Below are 17,731 nucleotides of genomic sequence, written 5' to 3'. Positions count from 1 at the left end.
TTTAAAATTCTAACAAATCTGTTTAAAAAGACTTTTACAAGATCTTCTTTTTTGAAATTATATTTAAATATTTTCACTAATTTCAAAATTAGTTGAAAATATTATTATACATTAATATATTTAGTTATATAAAATAAAAAATTAAAAAAATCTATAATATCTTAGTTATTATATAATCATAATCAATCATATTAAATTAAAATTATTATATTTAGCTAAATATAATAAAATTGTATTAAATTTATATATTTATATATTTTATTTTCGTAATTATAAAATATTTATGTTCAAAAATAAAATCTAATATGTTGGTAAGATGGGTTAACATTATCAAACTATATAATACATGTATAAAAATTAACATGTATTTCTTTAAAGTTAATAATATAAAATATTTGTAACTACTTTAATCATAATATATTTTCATTTTAAATATAATATATATTTACATATTATATTTTAAAAATTCTAATAAATCTGTGTAATATTTAGACAATAACTTAATGTATTTTAAGTTATCGTTTTGAAATGAAAATAAATAAATTATATTCTATTTTATCTACTTTTATAGTCATGATCATGTTAAAATATAATTATTATACAAAAATAAACATGATAAAATTATATTCAATTGATAAATTGATAAATTTTATTTTCATAAATATAAACTATTTATTTAAAATATAATATGATGATAGAGCGACTTAAAATTAACAAACTATATAATACATATCTAAAAATTCACATATCTTACACTTTTATATATACAATAATAAATTATCTAAAATGAATAAGCATAAAAATATTGGTAAAAAGAAATCCAGTTTTGAAATACGGGTCAGAATTTAGTATAAATTAAATACAAAATATTTTTTTAATATATTTTCTCATGAATCCCCTATATTAATTTGCTTAATAACTAAATGCAAATACAATAAGATAAATACATAATAAGAAGTGGCAAATCATAAGGTTTAAACAATTAATTAATTATAACATGTAAATTATAAAATTATTGTATTTGAAATAGTTATATAAATATTTAAGTATATGATTAACATTAAAAATATGTACCACTTATGTTCTAGAACAATAATTTATGTATAGAAAAGTGAAAACAAACACCTGTGCGGTTGCACGGGTCAAAATCTAGTTATTTTTAAAATAGAAACACTATTGACAAGGGGAAACAGAGTTAAAAAAAAGTCTCTCTTACATGTTTCACTTATTTTTGGACCGAGATTTTAAATTTGTTTGTAGAATAGTTTAATAATATATTCTAAAAATAAAAGTATTTTTACTCGATGTGTAAAAATATTTTACAATCGTGACGATGGACCTTAAGTGGGCTTATAGAAAGCCCATTTACTAGCAAAGCTAAAAGAAAACTCACAAACAAAAAAAAACACAAGGACGGAGCATCGCGAAGGCGATTTCGATATTTTTCTGTGTGTCACAGTCATTTTAATTTTTAATTTTGTATTTTGTGTTGCATCTGTTGGAATCGTGCAATTATTCGGTAGATCGATTTGGAAGCTCTGATCTGAAATGGCGGGGCAGAATCCGAACATGGATCAATTCGAGGCCTACTTCAAGAGGGCAGATTTGGACGGAGATGGTAGAATCAGTGGTGTCGAAGCTGTTGCCTTTTTTCAAGGATCTGGTTTGCCTAAGCAAGTTCTCGCCCAGGTTTTAAAAAACTTCTCCTTGATTGTTTCTTGCGAGTTTTTTTGATTATTCCAATTGAATTACATTACATGCCAATAATAATAATAATAATAATATTCGATTCTGATTAGCCTATGAAGTGAATGTCCAAACTTTCTTGCATAGAATTTTCCTTAAGACGGATCTTCATAGGATAGGACGGTTCAGGTGATGCAGTTAGGGGTAGGTCTTCATAAGTCAGATAGTATTGTCGGTTATCTAATCTTTCTCGTATCATAATTGTAATATCATAATAAATCAGTCTTAAAAAAAAAAGAATTTTCCTTAAGACGGATTCTAATAAATGACGTTTGCCTTTTAAAAAAACTGTGAACTGATCCGTTGTGTTCTGCATTTGTAGATATGGTCTCTTTCTGACCGGTCACGCAGTGGTTTCCTTGGTCGGCAGGACTTTTATAATTCTCTGAGACTTGTAACAGTAGCGCAGAGCAAGAGAGACCTCACTCCTGAGATTGTTAATGCTGCACTTAATACTCCTGCCGCAGCTAAAATACCACCGCCTAAAATTAATCTTTCAGCTGTTCCTGCACCCCAACCTAGCCCTGCTGCTACCACACCCCTTCCGGTTGCCTCAACAGGTCATCAAAATGTGGGGTTTAGAGGACCAGCGGCTCCAAACCAAAATTATTATCCACCTCAGCAAAACCAGCAAGTGAGACCAAATCAAGGAGTATCTGGGGTGACTTCACTTAGACCAACTGCTCGTCCAGATTATAGACCAAGTGCTGTACCAGGTCAATTTCAACCAGCTCCTGTTGGTAGTGTTACTCGTCCTCCTCAGGCCGCTGCCACTAGTGCATCTGGTCCTGTTAGTTCAGCTTTCAATCTTAATAGTTTGTATGCTGGAAACACCGGCGGATACTCGTCAGGCTTTGGAGGGGGCAGCTTAGCAGCACCTTCTCCTGGCTTACAACCAGATTCACAAGTTGGTCCAAAAGCGCTGGTTGTATCTGGCAATGGAGGTGACATGTTTTCCTCCTTCCAGCAAAAACCAGAAACCGCTCTGAGTAATTCTTCAATCAGTTCAGCTATTGTTCCTGCTGGAACCCAACCTGCACCGAAGCCTAATGCTCTTGATTCCCTACAGAATACTTTCTCAATGCTGCCTGCTGGAAACCAGCCTCAGCAGCCAAGGCCAGCAGCAAGCTCACAGCCGCCTTCAGTGTCATCACAAGGTCCATCCTCCGGTTTGCCACATGGAAGTGCAGTTGGATCTGCCCATTCAACTCCTGCTGGAAATAATCAGGCTCCGTGGCCAAAAATGAAACCATCCGATGTCCAGAAATACACAAAGGTATTTATGAGTGTTGATACTGACAAGGATGGGAAGATCACTGGTGAGCAGGCAAAAAATCTGTTCTTAAGCTGGAGGCTACCCAGGGGTAAGGATCTTCGATCTCTCATTCCACTTTACATGAAGAATATAATTAACTTAACATGTTCTTTTTGCTTGCTTCCAGAGGTATTGAAGCATGTGTGGGAATTATCTGATCAGGATAATGATACTATGCTTTCTCTGAGGGAGTTCTGCATTTCATTGTATTTGATGGAGCGGTACAGAGAAGGCCGTCCTCTCCCAACATCACTTCCTAGCAGCATCATGTTTGATGAAACACTATTATCTATCTCAGGTGCACCTAGCCAGGGTTATGCGAGTGCTGGATGGGGACCTGGTCAAGGTATTGCTCATATTTCATGCGTTTTAGTGATCTCCTTTTTCTTGATACTCCGCTATAAGTCAAATTTCTCTATTGCAAGGTTTCGTGCAACAGCCAGTGATGGGTGCGCGGCCAATCACTCCACCGACTGGCATGAGACCACCAGTTCCTACACCCGTTCCTCACCCTGGAAGTGGTGTAGCACCTAATCAGCAAAGGAATCAAGCGCCAGTTAGGGATGATCCTTTTGCCAGTCACCTCGGTAACGGACATTCTGCGAGCTCAAATCTTCAAGAAACAGCAACTGATGGGGAAAAGGTAATTATTCACATTTTCAATTTAATTATGTAGGAAAAAAAATCCTTTCAAAGCTTTAGATAAGTTACTATTCCATGTGCATTTTCTTGGATGCTTGTGGAACAAATGTTTCTTATCTCTGTAGGTTGATGAAAAGAAGAATGTATATATGGACTCCAGGGAGAAACTTGAATACTACCGAACAAAAATGCAGGATATTGTGAGTACTCCATTATTAAATTACTCTTGTTATTTGGTTAAGAGTAATGGTGATTGATTATCTGTCTCACGATGCCTTTATTTAGAGTAAGGTTCTTGTGAGATCCAGTTCTTATGATGCCATTTTTTGCTTATATTTTGCCTCTCGCTGTCAGGTCTTGTACAAAAGCAGGTGTGACAATAGATTAAATGAGATCTCTGAAAGGGCTTCCTCTGACAAGCGTGAGGTGCTTTTCACGTAAATGATCACTTTTCGCATTTCTTAGAGGCTGTCTCTGTCTTATTTCAAAACAATTTCTACTGCAGGCTGAAACGTTGGCGAAGAAGTACGAGGAGAAGTACAAGCAGGTGGCAGAACTAGGGTCAAAATTAACTATTGAAGAGGCCAGGTTCCGCGAGATTGAGGTATGGCTAATTCCTGTGGCTGGCACATAATGTACCTTGCAGCAATATATTTTCTTCTATGTGGTTTCTTCCTCCGATATTAGGCTTCTCGATTTTCCAATCTTCATCATTGTCTTTCCTTTTGTCTTTCTCCCGGCCTTGTACTGTTCTCTTATTCTATGGCCCAGTTCTATATTCTTCCATCTTTGCTGGTGATAGGGGTTTGATTAATTTTGTAACAGATCTCTCACGAAATTTTGTTACTTACTGAAGTTTTCCTAACTCATTCTAGGGGCGGAAGATGGAATTGAGTCAAGCAATTGTGAACATGGAGCAAGGTGGTAGTGCTGATGGTTTACTTCAGGTACATGCTCTCTATGTTTATGTGATGCCTTAACTATTGATTATCTGTTGTGCATGCCTTATTTGATGCCTTACTGGGAATATTTAGGTCCGGGCTGATAGAATACAATCAGATCTGGAGGAGCTGATGAAGGCTTTAACTGAACGTTGCAAGAAACATGGGTTGGAGGTTAAGTCCAAGGCCCTTGTAGACCTTCCAGCAGGTACTATATATGATCCTGTCGCCTTGTGACTCATTTCTTTTTCTGTAGATGAATGCAAATTACATGTGTTTTGTAAACAAACAAATCATTTGGTAGCTGTTAATGTTGTGACTTAACAGGCTGGCAACCTGGAATTCAAGAAGGGGCAGCTCTTTGGGATGAAGAATGGGATAAATTTGAAGATGAAGGTACACTGTTTTTTTCTATAGTTCTGTTACGTACACATTTAGATGCCTATAGTTAGGCACACAACAAGACATTGACTGATAATCCCCCGACTGCTAGGATTTGGCAATGAGATTACTTTTGACAAATCGAAAGAGCAAAACTCGTCTGGTGAGAAGGAAAACGGTACGGTGGAAGATGGTAGTGTACCACCACCTGATTCGCCGACTCATTTAGATGAGAATTATGGACCATTTTCAGAAACCTCAGACCGCCACCATGAGAGTGAATATGGGACAACTCACAGTGATGATGAATCAGGCAGAAGTCCTAGAGACAGTCCTGTCTCTAGGACTGCTACTGAGGTCCCGTCTCCAGATTACGCTGGTGGAAAGAGTTCTGCATTCTTCGACGACTCGAATTGGGCAAGTGCGTTTGACACTAATGATGATGTGGATTCAGTCTGGGGATTTGACGCATCAAAAAGCCAGGTTAACACAAAATTGCTTAGTTTTCTTTCCACAGTCTTCTAAGCTTAGCATTATAATATTGGCGTTTGCAGGATGGAGATTACTTTGGATCTGGTGGTGGGGACTTTGGAGGAAACTCAGGAAGAGTAGATTCTCCAAGTTCAAGAGGCTTCGGCGGTCAGAGAAAGAGCCCGTTTGCATTTGATGATTCAGTCCCCAGCACTCCACTCTCAAGATTCGGGAACTCTCCTCCTCGGTTCAGCGACGCATCAACCAGAGATAACAACTTTGACAGCTTCTCCAGATTCGACTCCTTCAACACCACAAGTGAAGCTGGGGCAGGTTTCTCCTCCTCACAGCCCGAGAGACTGTCTCGGTTTGATTCCATAAACAGCTCCAAAGACTTTGGTGGAGCTGCCTTCTCCAGGTTCGATTCCATCAACAGTAGCAGAGACTTTGGTGGTCCCTCGCTTTCAAGATTCGACTCGATGAATAGTACAAAGGATCATGGGTACTCGTTTGATGATGCAGACCCGTTTGGTTCCACAGGTCCCTTCAAAGTCTCCTCTGATGATCAAAGCCCCAAGAAAAGGTCCTTCTAAGCCACAGTAATGATTATAAATTCCATTTCTTCATTTATCATCGCTTGATAAAACTTGTGGTTGATTCATTAAAAATCTTATTTTTTTTCCTCATCAGTGTCTGGTTTTGGATGAGACAATAGCGTTAGACTATTTTGTAATTTGTAAAGTTTCTCTTTGTATTGGTTTGCTACTGTATCTCTCTTCTGTGCTTATGAATTCATTTGCTTTATATCAAAAAAAATACTTGTTCGTCTTTGGTGAAAAAAAAAAATCTTGTACAAGATCTTGCTTTTAGCTCATGTCTGTAAGAAACTATGGTAAAATTTAATCAGATTGAAACAAATCTGTGTTTACACCGAACGTGGCACATTCGATCTCCCTTTGACACGTCGACACTATTTTGAAATCCATTGAGCACATTGATCAGTCTTTACTTCTTTGTGATCCGCTCAAAGGCAGTTAGCATGGATGATCGAGTGTTGGCTATCTCCACAAGAGTTTCAAGAGCTGTCCCAAAAGGCAAAACAAAAACAATATAATTAATATCAGCTGAAACCGGGAACTTTTATATATGTGAGTTCACTTGTGGGTTACCTGTTTCAAATGAGAGTTGAGCACCACGCAGCTTAGGCGAGACTAGACCTCCGAATACAGATAGAGACTTCTCTCGTTCTCTCTTAACCTGTGATATTAAAACATTAAAACCCCACTGTTGTGCCTCTTTCTAAAACAAAGAGAGTTCCTTGTTGCATAAAGATTAAATGATTGCCCACACCTCTTCATCAGCTGCTAGCACGGTTTCACCCATGGCTGATGGTTTCTCCTCTATTACATAAGCAAGAGGTGAGACACAAACAAAGGGAGGGCACAGAATAACCAGCAGATAATTCTTAACTTTTTACCAGAAACGCCTCCTCGATGCCGTAGCTGTGGGCTACGAGGTGAGCCTATCTCCGAATCTGCATCAGTAGAGAAGTCTTTGCCTTTCCCACTACCACCCTTGGAAGCCCACTTGGACAAACCAAAACGAGGTACTGATCCCAAAGACTCAACTACAAGAGAGTTCATACACTTTGTAAATAAATAGCTGTAAGATTATCATATATTCATAGCATATAAATATGAAGCAATAAACTAGCAAACACCTTGAGAACATACTTTTATTTTGTGAGTTTAATCCGGAAAGCCAAACTTACCATCTTGTTCCGTTACTTGCAAAGTTGAAGCAGCGGGATGAAACTTGAGGTCCAAAAGAGTGCTGTTGATACGGAGAGTTCCCATAGAATGCCTAGCACTAGCTAGATCAAACCATCCCTGAATAAACACGAAACACATTCAGCAACTTTCCTATACAAAGTGAGAGTTTCTTAAAGCAGAGTCTCTCATGATATTCATGCAAATTTTGTTTTTTCCACATGGCTTCCTTAGCTAAGCTAATCAACAGAATTTTAATATGTAAAAAGAGAAAGCACAAACAACTGACAGGAGTAACTATAGCCTAACAAACTCATACAAAATCAAGCTTTGAAATTGAGAGTGAGACTAATTAGGCCCACTAAGCTTGAACTAAACACAAGCTAAGTCACATCCTTAGATTAGATAGAGATCATTGATTAGCTTCGTGTTTCGAACAAATAAGCTCATCTAAAGTCAGTCATGATGATCTACACCAAAAAAATTGAGGATTAAATTAAACGATGAGAAATAGAGAAAGATTGAAAATTCAAGCGGGCCCATTTACATCTCGAAGCTTTGAATTGAGAGAATCCATGAGCGTTAAATACTCATCCAACGAATCGAGGAACTGCAACACCTTCTCATCTCCTCCTCCTCCCTCCTTTTCCAGCTCAACTTCGTTATTCACATCAATGGAATCCTCTCCTTCCTCGTAAACCTCAGTTCCTTCATCTCCCGCCATCACAAATTAAGATCCAAACGCAACAATGAACAGATCAAAGCAAAGCAAGATCCTCTGAGGGAGAGTAAACGACGGGGTTATTTTCGTAAATATAAGAATTATAAGATGGGCCATGAATCTTGTAAAAGCCCATTAGATCAACTCAAAAGATTTCCTCCTAATAGGCATGGGCACTCGGCTCGTCAGATCGGATTCGGATCGAGTTCTTTCGAGTCCGGATAAGAGTTTAAGACTAGATAGTGTAATTTCTAATTTTCGATTCCGAATCGGTATGGATCGTGTCGGGTCCGGGTCAGATCAGGTTTTAGATAGTTAAACCCATTCGGATAACTAAAATTTATCGGTTCAAATTCGGTTAGGTTTCGGGTCGGATTTGGTTCGGATTCGATTTAAAAAAGACCTAAAATTATCTGAAAATGTTTATATATCCGAAATTTTATTCAAAATTTGTGTTTTTACTATATTAAAATATGTACAACAACAACTCATTGTTTTCTATTGGTTGATCCCCATGTTCTCTAGATGAATAATCTATGTTTGATTCCTTCTGGATGCATTTTATTTAATTTACATTATTAATTCGGATATTCATCGGATTTCGGATTTGGATCGGGTCAGGTCCAAGACCCGCGGATTCTCTGCAACAAGACCCGATAGTATAATTTAATCAGATTGGTTTTTACCCGAACCAGATTTTTCTGGGTCGGGTTTTCGGGTCCGGATAAAATGGTTAGACCTACCTTCTAATGCTTTTCGGGTGGGTGGATTAAAAAACCCGAACAGATGTAATATTTTTTTTGGGGGAATCTAGACTTGTAAGGGGGGTGAGTGTGAACAGAGCCAGGCTGTAATGTCAAGTTGGCGTTTGGTGGCTCCACGTTTCTATAGAATCACAAGAATAATAAGAAGTCCTTCTCTTATTCAATCAATTAATCAATAGCTTTGAACACACCTCAAGCTTATGTTCTTAAGATCACAATCAACTCACACGAAATCATCTAATGACATAAGCTATATTTATATAGCAACTAATATCCTATTCCTAGTAGATAAACACAAATCATATCAAGATCTTTATCCAAACAAATCATAACTCAACTAGGAATCAAATAACTTGTTGCTTAAGGTTTCTTCAAGTTCAAGCTATCTCCAACATTCTCCCCCTTAAGCTTGAACTCACTCACATCTACAACTCCAATCAGACTTCGCATTTCAGTGAACTTGATCCTTCCAAGTGGCTTGGTTAAGATGTCAGCTCTCTGTTCGTTTCCAGGTACATGCTCAACTTCAACCTGTTCATTTTCAACGCATTCACGTATAAAGTGGAATCTCCTATGAATATGTTTGCTGCGGCCATGAAATACCGGATTCCTAGCAAGTTGTATTGCCGATTTATTGTCCACCCTAATGACCACTCGTCTGCACACTTCATTCACAACCTCACTCATCAACTCTTGAAGCCAGATAGCTTGTTTTGCTGCTTCAGTAGCAGCCATAAACTCTGCTTCACAACTCGATAATGCAACTATCTCCTGCTTTGTAGAACACCACGTTATAGGACTGTTCCCATAGTAAAACACATGCCCAGTTGTGCTTTTCCCATCATCTAAGTCCACATTGTGTGAACTATCACTGTAACCTTCGAGTTTCAAGTCCTTGCCACGCTGAAACCTAAGTCCAAGAGTACATGTCCCACGAAGGTATCTTAAGACCTGCTTCAATGCCGCACCATGAGATTCTCTCGGTTCCTGCATATATCTGCTAAGAACGCCAACAGCAAAAGAGAGGTCTGGACGTGTGTGTAGAAGATAACGTAAACAGCCAATACTGCGGCGATATTCTTTCTCGTCTACTTTCTTTTCATCCGGAGCCTTGGAGAATTTGGAGTTCATCTCCATAGGAATCTGCGTAGAGTTGCACGACGCCATTCCTGTTTCTTCAAGTATTCTTCGTGCGTACTGGTCCTGTTTTAGGACGATCCCATCTTCTCCTTGCAGAACTTCAATGCCCAAGTAATAGGTCAGCATCCCAAGATCACTCATCTCAAATTTCGTGGCCATCTCAAGTTTAAAGAACTCTATCATCTTCAGTGAGGAACCGGTGACAAGCAAGTCGTCTACATATACGACCACTACAAGGAGATCATTACCTACTTCCTTTCTGTATAACGATGGCTCCTTTGAACAGCGATAAAAGTTTAGACCTCTCAATATTTGGTTTAACTTTACATTCCAGGCCCTAGGTGCTTGACGCAGGCCATAGAGAGCCTTTTTAAGTTTATAAACCTTGTTTTCTTGTCCTTTGGCAACAAACCCTTGTGGCTGGCTCACGTACACTTCTTCTTTCAAGTCTCCATGGAGAAAGGCAGTTTTAACATCTAGATGGTGAATTCTCCAACCTTTCGAAGCAGCTAATCCAATGATCAATCGTATTGTTTCAATGCGTGCTACTGGCGCAAAAACTTCATCATAATCAACCCCGTGTTTTTGAACGTATCCTTTTGCTACTAGTCGAGCTTTAAACTTGTTGATACTGCCATCGGCGTTGCGCTTGATCTTAAAGACCCATTTGAGACCAATTGGTTTTACTCCTGCAGGCAGCTCAACGAGATCCCAAGTTTTATTTTTCTCTATTGAGAAAATTTCATCTTTGCAAGCGTCTACCCAAACCTTCAGTTCCTTAGCATCATCATAGTCCCACGGTTCCTCATTTATAACCATCAACAATCGTTCACTCTCAATTTCAGCCAGCAAGATATAATCATCAAGGTGAGAGGGTCGGACACTAACACGTTGTGACCTTCTTGGTTGAGGGTCACCTTCTTGCGCTTCGATGTTTTCTTCATCACTCCCGGGTTCACTCTCATCTCCCTCTTCTTGAGAATTCTCTTCAACTTCATCTGTGTTACTCAACGATTTTAGCTTAACAGAGAACTCTCCAGTACTTGAATGCTCTGTTTTGCTCCAGCTCCATTCCTTTTCTTCCGTGAAGTGCACGTCACGGCTTACGACTATCCGTTTGGTCTCTGGATCAAGCAGTCGATAAGCTTTTGATCCCGGTTCAGTTCCCAAGTGGACTAGTGTCCTCGTTCTATCATCTAGCTTCCTTCTTCCCGGCGTCTCTGATCGTGCGTAACACACACACCCGAACACCTTTAGGTGGCTAACGTTTGGTTTCCTAAACCGTAACATCTCATAAGGCGTTTTCCCATCCAGTGATCTTGTAGCAAGACGGTTGATCAAATACGTAGAGTGTCTTACAGCTTCGCCCCATAGGTTATTAGGTACACTCATATGTTTTAAGATACTTCTTGTCATCTCCATGAGAGTGCGGTTACGACGTTCGACCACTCCATTCTGTTGAGGTGAGTAGGGTGCCGTCAAGTGTCTCCTTATGCCGTTCTTATCGCAGTAATCACTAAATTCTTGAGATACAAACTCACCTCCCCTATCTGTTCGAAGCATCTTGATCTTGCTCTGTGTTTCTTGTTCAACAAGTTTCTTAAAATTTTTAAACTTTTCAAATGCTTCACTTTTCTCTTTCAACAGTGCGGTCCACATATATCGTGTATGATCATCTATGAGTACCAATACATATCTTTTCTGAGCTGGCGTGGGTGGAGTAATTGGACCACATAAGTCTCCGTGGATTAGCTCAAGTGGGCTAGTAGCTCGAAATTTTGTTGCTTGCGGAAAGGGCTTTCTGGCTTGCTTTCCTAATAGACAAGAAACACATGTTTCTTTGTTGATCGTGATGTCTGGCAGGCCAGTGACGAGTTCTTTCTTTACCATCAGTTTCAGTGTCTCGGTGTTAACATGACCGAGGCGGGCGTGCCACATAGATGACTCAGACATTGAGGTTAATTGTAAGCATTGAACACGTTCGACGTTCAAGATCACTTTATACAGTCGACTTGCTGTTCGTGTAGTTCGAACCATGACTTCTCCGTACCTATCAAGTAAGGTTAATGTATCTCCTTTCATCTGTATCTCGCAACCTACTTCTGTAGCTTGTCCTAAGCTGATGATGTTGCTTCTCAGTCCCGGGATGTAGTAGACATTATTCAAAACTTTCTTTTCACCACCTTCAAACACAAACCTAATAGATCCTTTTCCTTTTATGTCGATTCTCGAGTCATCACCAAACCTTACCTTACCCGTCACACTTTCATCGATTTTAAAGAAGAATTGTCTATCTCCACACATATGGTTTGAGGCCCCATTGTCAAGATACCAAGCTTTCTCTGTATCATGGTTGGATTCAAAGATAGCAGGGTTCACTTTCTTTTCGTTGAGATAAACTATCTCGTGTACCATTAATTCATCAGCATCTTGAGTGTCATCGTCTTTCTTCTCAATTGTTTCTTGGAGTTTAAGCTTTTTATCTGGACAGTCAGTTGCATAATGACCTTGTCTATCACAGCTAAAGCACGTGATGTGCGATATATCTCCATTCGCTCGCTGTTTGTATGCTTCCCTTTGATTACTAAACGTCGATCCAATGCGGCCACGGCCTCTTCCTCTCCAGTTAGAGCGACCACCTCGGCCACGGCCTCGTCCACTATTGTAATTTCCTCCATAGTTTTCTTGACTTGCATCACCATACATTAGTTTTTCTTGATCGTCATTGTGATCATCTTCTTCTTCAGCTATCCGTTCTTCATATGCTTTCATCCTACCAACTATATCTTCAAAGCTTGTTTCGTTAAGGTCAAGAACTTGCTCAAGAGAGGCAACCATATGAATATATTTCTTTCTAGGCAAGCTCTTTAGAAACTTTTTCACAAGTTTAGGTTCTTCAATTGTCTCACCCAATGATGCTGATTTTGATGAGATTTCCGCGAGTTTTCCAGCAAATAGATCGATTGTATCATCGTCTTTCATCTTGAGTCTATCAAACTCTGCCATTAGGGTTTGCAATCTAGCTTCTTTGACTCTCTCAGCTCCAACATGACGAGCTTTTATCGCATCCCATACTCCTTTTGATGTATCTATGTCACCGACTTGTAAAATTAGGGCTTCGGGTATGGATTGAAATAAGAATGCTATAGCCATGTTATTTTTCTTCTCATCCTTTGATCCAGGATCAATCGTTTCCCATACTTCACAGACTTTAAGCGCTATCTTCATTCTCATAGACCAGACAGTATAGTTTGAAGAGGTTAGCATCGGAAACTTGACAGAGGGCGGGCCAGTGTTTTTGTTTTTGACGTTCTCTTCTTTGATGTCTGCCATGGTTACAATTCTTGTAGTTTTGTGTTTTGCTCTGATACCAAATATAGAATCACAAGAATAATAAGAAGTCCTTCTCTTATTCAATCAATTAATCAATAGCTTTGAACACACCTCAAGCTTATGTTCTTAAGATCACAATCAACTCACACGAAATCATCTAATGACATAAGCTATATTTATATAGCAACTAATATCCTATTCCTAGTAGATAAACACAAATCATATCAAGATCTTTATCCAAACAAATCATAACTCAACTAGGAATCAAATAACTTGTTGCTTAAGGTTTCTTCAAGTTCAAGCTATCTCCAACAGTTTCTCTTCTCTCTCTCTCTCTCTCTGATGACTTTTCGAATTAAGTCAGCGTCTCTCCTTCCTTCTTTTTCCTCGAAACCCTTCTCTCTTTTTCATTCCTTTCCTTTAAGCTTTTTTGCTTTTCTCTCTCTCTCTCTCTCGTTCTCTGTCCACGCACGAGGAGGCTGTTGATTTCAAGCTCGTGGAGCAACCTCGACTGCTTTAAATTGGATCCATGGAATACGAGGAAGCTATCTTCTTCTTCTACCCAAGTTTGTCAACTTAGAAGACTAGCGTTGTTGAATCCGTTCCTTCTCTGTAGCTCTAAGTCGCTTCTGCAATCGATATTTGCTTGGTACGCTTTCTTCAAAATGCTTTCCTAAGATAAATATTACTAAATTTAGTAACCTTACTATATTTAGGTTGATTCTAATGATGCCTTTTGGAATATTCTTCCCTTTCGTATTCTAGTGTTATAGTTTTGATTTGAATTACTGAGTTTGTTACATTCCTTTTGCTGTAAACTTAGCTAAATCTGGAATTATCCCCTTTTTGTTGTTTCTAAAAATGTCTGTTTTCATTTACTACCGAATCTGTACCAAACTCTTGCCTTCCATGCTTGAGCAACGGTTTAAAATATGTATTGTTGTGAGTGTGCAGGCCACTAGCTCAAAATGGTTGGAAGCTGGGATGGAAGCCAGTCAGATGACAGCTCTCACTTCGAGCGAGGCGTCGATCACATCTACGAAGCATTCATCTGCCCCTTGACTAAAGAGGTCATGCACGACCCCGTCACTCTTGAGAACGGTCGAACGTTCGAGCGTGAAGCCATTGAGAAATACTTCAAGGAATGTTCAGACACTGGTAAACCTCCTTCTTGCCCGTTAACTTCTCAGACGCTGAGTAGCACTGATGTGAGCCCCAGTATTGCTCTGCGCAACACTATCCAAGAGTGGAGATCAAGGAACGACGCTGCCAAGCTTGATATTGCTCGTCAGGCGCTGTTTATAGGAAACGATGAGAATGATGTTCTGCAAGCTTTGATGCATGTGAGGCAGATTTGCAGGAGTATTAGATCGAATAGGCAGGGTGTGCGTAACTTTCAGCTTATCCGTATGATTATTGATATGTTGAAAAGTAATAGTCATAAAGTGAGGTATAAGGCTTTACAGACTCTTCAAGTTGTCGTTGAAGGAGATGAGGAGAGCAAGGTTTGTCTTCTTATTTCTGTTTAATCTTCTGCGATTGCATTGTAATGGTAAATTCAGTAGCTCTGAGCATGCGGTTTGGTTTGGTTCTTCGGTTCGGTTCTAGAGGTTTAGAATCTGTTAGGGTATTTAGAAAATCCGGTTTGGTTTCGGTTCTTTTATTTGGTTTTTGGTTCGAGTAACAAAATTGGGAACTGACTAATATTGAGGTAATTCCGATCCCATTTGGTTTCGGTTTTTCTGATTAATTCAGGTTTAAAAGTCCGAAAATTCCGGTTTTCGAATTAAATATCAGACCTTTTCGGGTTTTCGGCTAAAAATTTGGATAATTCAGATAAGTTAAATATTTTTGAATAAAATGTATTCTGGTAATTCATTTTTTTTTTGATATTTCGGTTTATAAATAATATTTTAAATTATTTGATTATTTTAAAATTAAATATAGTTAGTACTTATAAGTATATAAACTATATTATAGAAATTTGGGTATATGTCCGGTTTCGGTTCGATTCTACTGTTTTAGAGATATAAGATTCGATCGGGTAATTGATAGGATCCAAACCCGAACTGAACTACGTTTTTTCTATGTTTTTTCGGTTTAGTTTTCGATTCCGAATAAATGCGTCCATGCCTACTCAAGCGAGTGCTAATGACAAAGTGTCATTAATCTTGCAGGAGATACTAGCTGAAGGGGATACAGTGCGTACACTAGTTAAGTTCTTATCTCACGAGCCATCAAAAGGGAAGGAAGCAGCTGTTTCTTTGTTGTTTGAGCTCTCCAAGTCTGAAACTTTGTGTGAGAAGATTGGTTCGGTTAATGGAGCACTTATTTTATTGGTTGGTCTGACAAGCAGCAACTCAGTAAACGTCTCCATCGTTGAGAAAGCTGATAGAACATTGGAGAACCTGGAGAGGTCTGAGGAGATTGTTAAGCAGATGGCTTCCTATGGTAGACTCCAGCCTCTTCTTGGCAAAATCCTTGAAGGTGATTTGCTTGATCATTCATTCCTTACTTTCTTCATTGGTCAATAACCGAAAATAATCGAATTTAACCGAAATTATCCGAATTTTTTAAAATAGATATACCAAAATCTAACCGAATATCGGTTATTTTCGAAAAAATTATAAAACCGAAATAATCGAAAAACCGAAATAAAGAAAAACCGAAACCACAGACCTAATACATGGATTATGAAATGAGAATGTGAAACATGATGTGTGCAGGTTCACTTGAAACGAAACTCTCAATGGCTACTTTCCTTGGAGACCTTGCCTTAAACAATGATATGAAGGTTCTCGTGGCTCAGACCGTGGGTTCTTCTCTAGTCGATCTCATGAGAAGTGGTGACATGCCCCAACGCGAAGCTGCCCTGAAAGCTCTCAACAACATCTCATCCTTCGACGGGAGTGCCAAAGTTTTGATCGACATAGGGATTCTCCCTCCACTGATCAAAGATCTGTTCTACATAGGCCCAAACAACCTCCCAATACGGTTGAAAGAAGTCTCAGCCACTATCCTCGCTAACATAGTCAACATCGGATACGACTTCGACAAAGCCACACTTGTCTCCGAGAACAGAGTGGAGAATCTTCTCTATCTGATAAGCAACACTGGTCCAGCGATCCAGTGCAAGCTCTTGGAGGTTCTTGTTGGACTCACTAGCTGCCCTAAAGCAGTTATTCACGTCGTCTCCGCTATTAAAACCTCAGGTGCGATCATCAGTCTGGTTCAGTTCGTCGAAGTCCGAGAGAACAATGATCTGCGTCTGGCTTCTATAAAGCTTCTTCATAACCTCTCCCCCTTCATGAGCGAGGAGCTAGCCGGTGCCTTGCGCGCTACAGCTGGACAGCTCGGGAGCATTGTTGCCATCATTTCGGAAAAGACACCTATCTCCGAAGAACAGGCTGCAGCCGCCGGGCTCTTAGCTGAGTTGCCTGAGAGGGATTTGGGACTCACTCGGGAGCTTTTGGGAGTTGGTGCCTTCGAGAAAATCATCTCCAAGGTGAATGGGATCCGGCAGGGGGAGATCAAAGGGATGAGGTTTACGATGAACTTTCTCGAAGGGCTTGTGCGTATACTCTCCAGGATCACTTTCGCGTTCAACAACGAGCCTAGGGCTGTTGCCTTCTGCCGTGAGTACAACGTTGCTTCGCTCTTTATTCATCTGCTTCAGTCCAACGGTCAAGACAACATCCAGATGGTTTCCGCCATGGCGTTAGAGAATCTCTCGCTAGAGTCTGTGAACCTCTCGCGGACGCCTGATCTCCCTCCTCCAAGCTACTGCGGCTCCATCTTTTCGTGTATGAGCAAACCGCCCGTTGTCACCGGCCTGTGCAGGATCCACCAGGGGATATGTTCGTTGAGAGAAACGTTTTGCCTCGTCGAAGGAGAAGCTGTGGAGAAGCTAGTGGGTTTGTTGGACCATGAGAATGATAAAGTGGTGGAGGCTTCTCTCGCGGCTCTTTCGAGCTTGTTAGAAGACGGGTTAGAAGTGGAGAAAGGTGTTCAGATACTCGATGAAGCGGATGGGATAAGACATATACTAAACGTTTTGACGGAGACCAGAACGGAGAGGCTTACGAGGAGAGCGGTTTGGGTGGTGGAGAGGATCTTGAGGATTGAGTTTATAGCGATAGAGGTGGCGAAAGAACCGAACGTGAGCGCTGCGCTTGTGGACGCTTTTCAAAATGGTGATTTCAGAACGAGGCAGATCGCTGAGAACGCGTTGAAACATATTGATAAGATCCCAAACTTCTCGGCTATATTACCAAACATGGCGTAGTAGTGGGGGAGATGAGATGAGATGATCTCTCTTGATTTCTGTCCAAGTGAGTTTTTTAGTGATTTTATAAACTTTTTATTGGGGTTTTTTGAGGGGTTTATTTGTTAATAGCATCCAGTTTTATATATTGTAAATTTCCGATTCTTGTTTGCGTGTGCTGTAAGCTATTTGATTTCGTTTGATTGTGTTACGTTTCGAAACTGAAATCATTTGATCGGTCTCA

General features: G+C 39.6%; 3 protein-coding genes across 3 annotated transcripts; 2 read left to right on the top strand and 1 right to left on the bottom strand.

Annotated features, from left to right (window-relative positions):
- The first annotated feature begins 1,399 nt into the window (after positions 1-1,399).
- LOC106358213 (epidermal growth factor receptor substrate 15-like 1) lies at positions 1,400-6,324 on the top strand. The gene is made up of 12 exons (XM_013797963.3): positions 1,400-1,689; positions 2,069-3,110; positions 3,189-3,407; positions 3,487-3,704; positions 3,829-3,903; positions 4,058-4,129; positions 4,209-4,307; positions 4,579-4,650; positions 4,738-4,852; positions 4,972-5,040; positions 5,138-5,508; positions 5,580-6,324. Exons 1-12 carry the CDS (start codon positions 1,549-1,551, stop codon positions 6,087-6,089), a joined length of 3,003 nt encoding a protein of 1,000 aa, XP_013653417.2. The 5' UTR covers positions 1,400-1,548; the 3' UTR covers positions 6,090-6,324.
- LOC106358215 (coiled-coil domain-containing protein 115-like) lies at positions 6,278-8,077 on the bottom strand. The gene is made up of 6 exons (XM_013797966.3): positions 7,813-8,077; positions 7,268-7,385; positions 6,974-7,123; positions 6,847-6,896; positions 6,666-6,753; positions 6,278-6,578 (listed from the first exon to the last, which is right to left on the bottom strand). The coding sequence occupies exons 1-6, from the start codon at positions 7,987-7,989 to the stop codon at positions 6,502-6,504; spliced, it is 660 nt and encodes a 219-aa protein (XP_013653420.1). The 5' UTR covers positions 7,990-8,077; the 3' UTR covers positions 6,278-6,501.
- Positions 8,078-13,580: 5,503 nt separating this feature from the next.
- On the top strand, positions 13,581-17,731 carry LOC106358214 (U-box domain-containing protein 44). The gene is made up of 4 exons (XM_013797965.3): positions 13,581-13,872; positions 14,178-14,728; positions 15,401-15,710; positions 15,950-17,731. The coding sequence occupies exons 2-4, from the start codon at positions 14,192-14,194 to the stop codon at positions 17,506-17,508; spliced, it is 2,406 nt and encodes an 801-aa protein (XP_013653419.1). The 5' UTR covers positions 13,581-13,872; positions 14,178-14,191; the 3' UTR covers positions 17,509-17,731.

The sequence above is a fragment of the Brassica napus genome, chromosome A7 (genome assembly GCF_020379485.1).
Source record: "Brassica napus cultivar Da-Ae chromosome A7, Da-Ae, whole genome shotgun sequence".
Classification (NCBI taxonomy): Eukaryota; Viridiplantae; Streptophyta; class Magnoliopsida; order Brassicales; family Brassicaceae; genus Brassica; species Brassica napus.
Note: the sequence above shows the minus strand (reverse complement) of the source record. Positions and strands in the feature narration are given on the sequence as shown.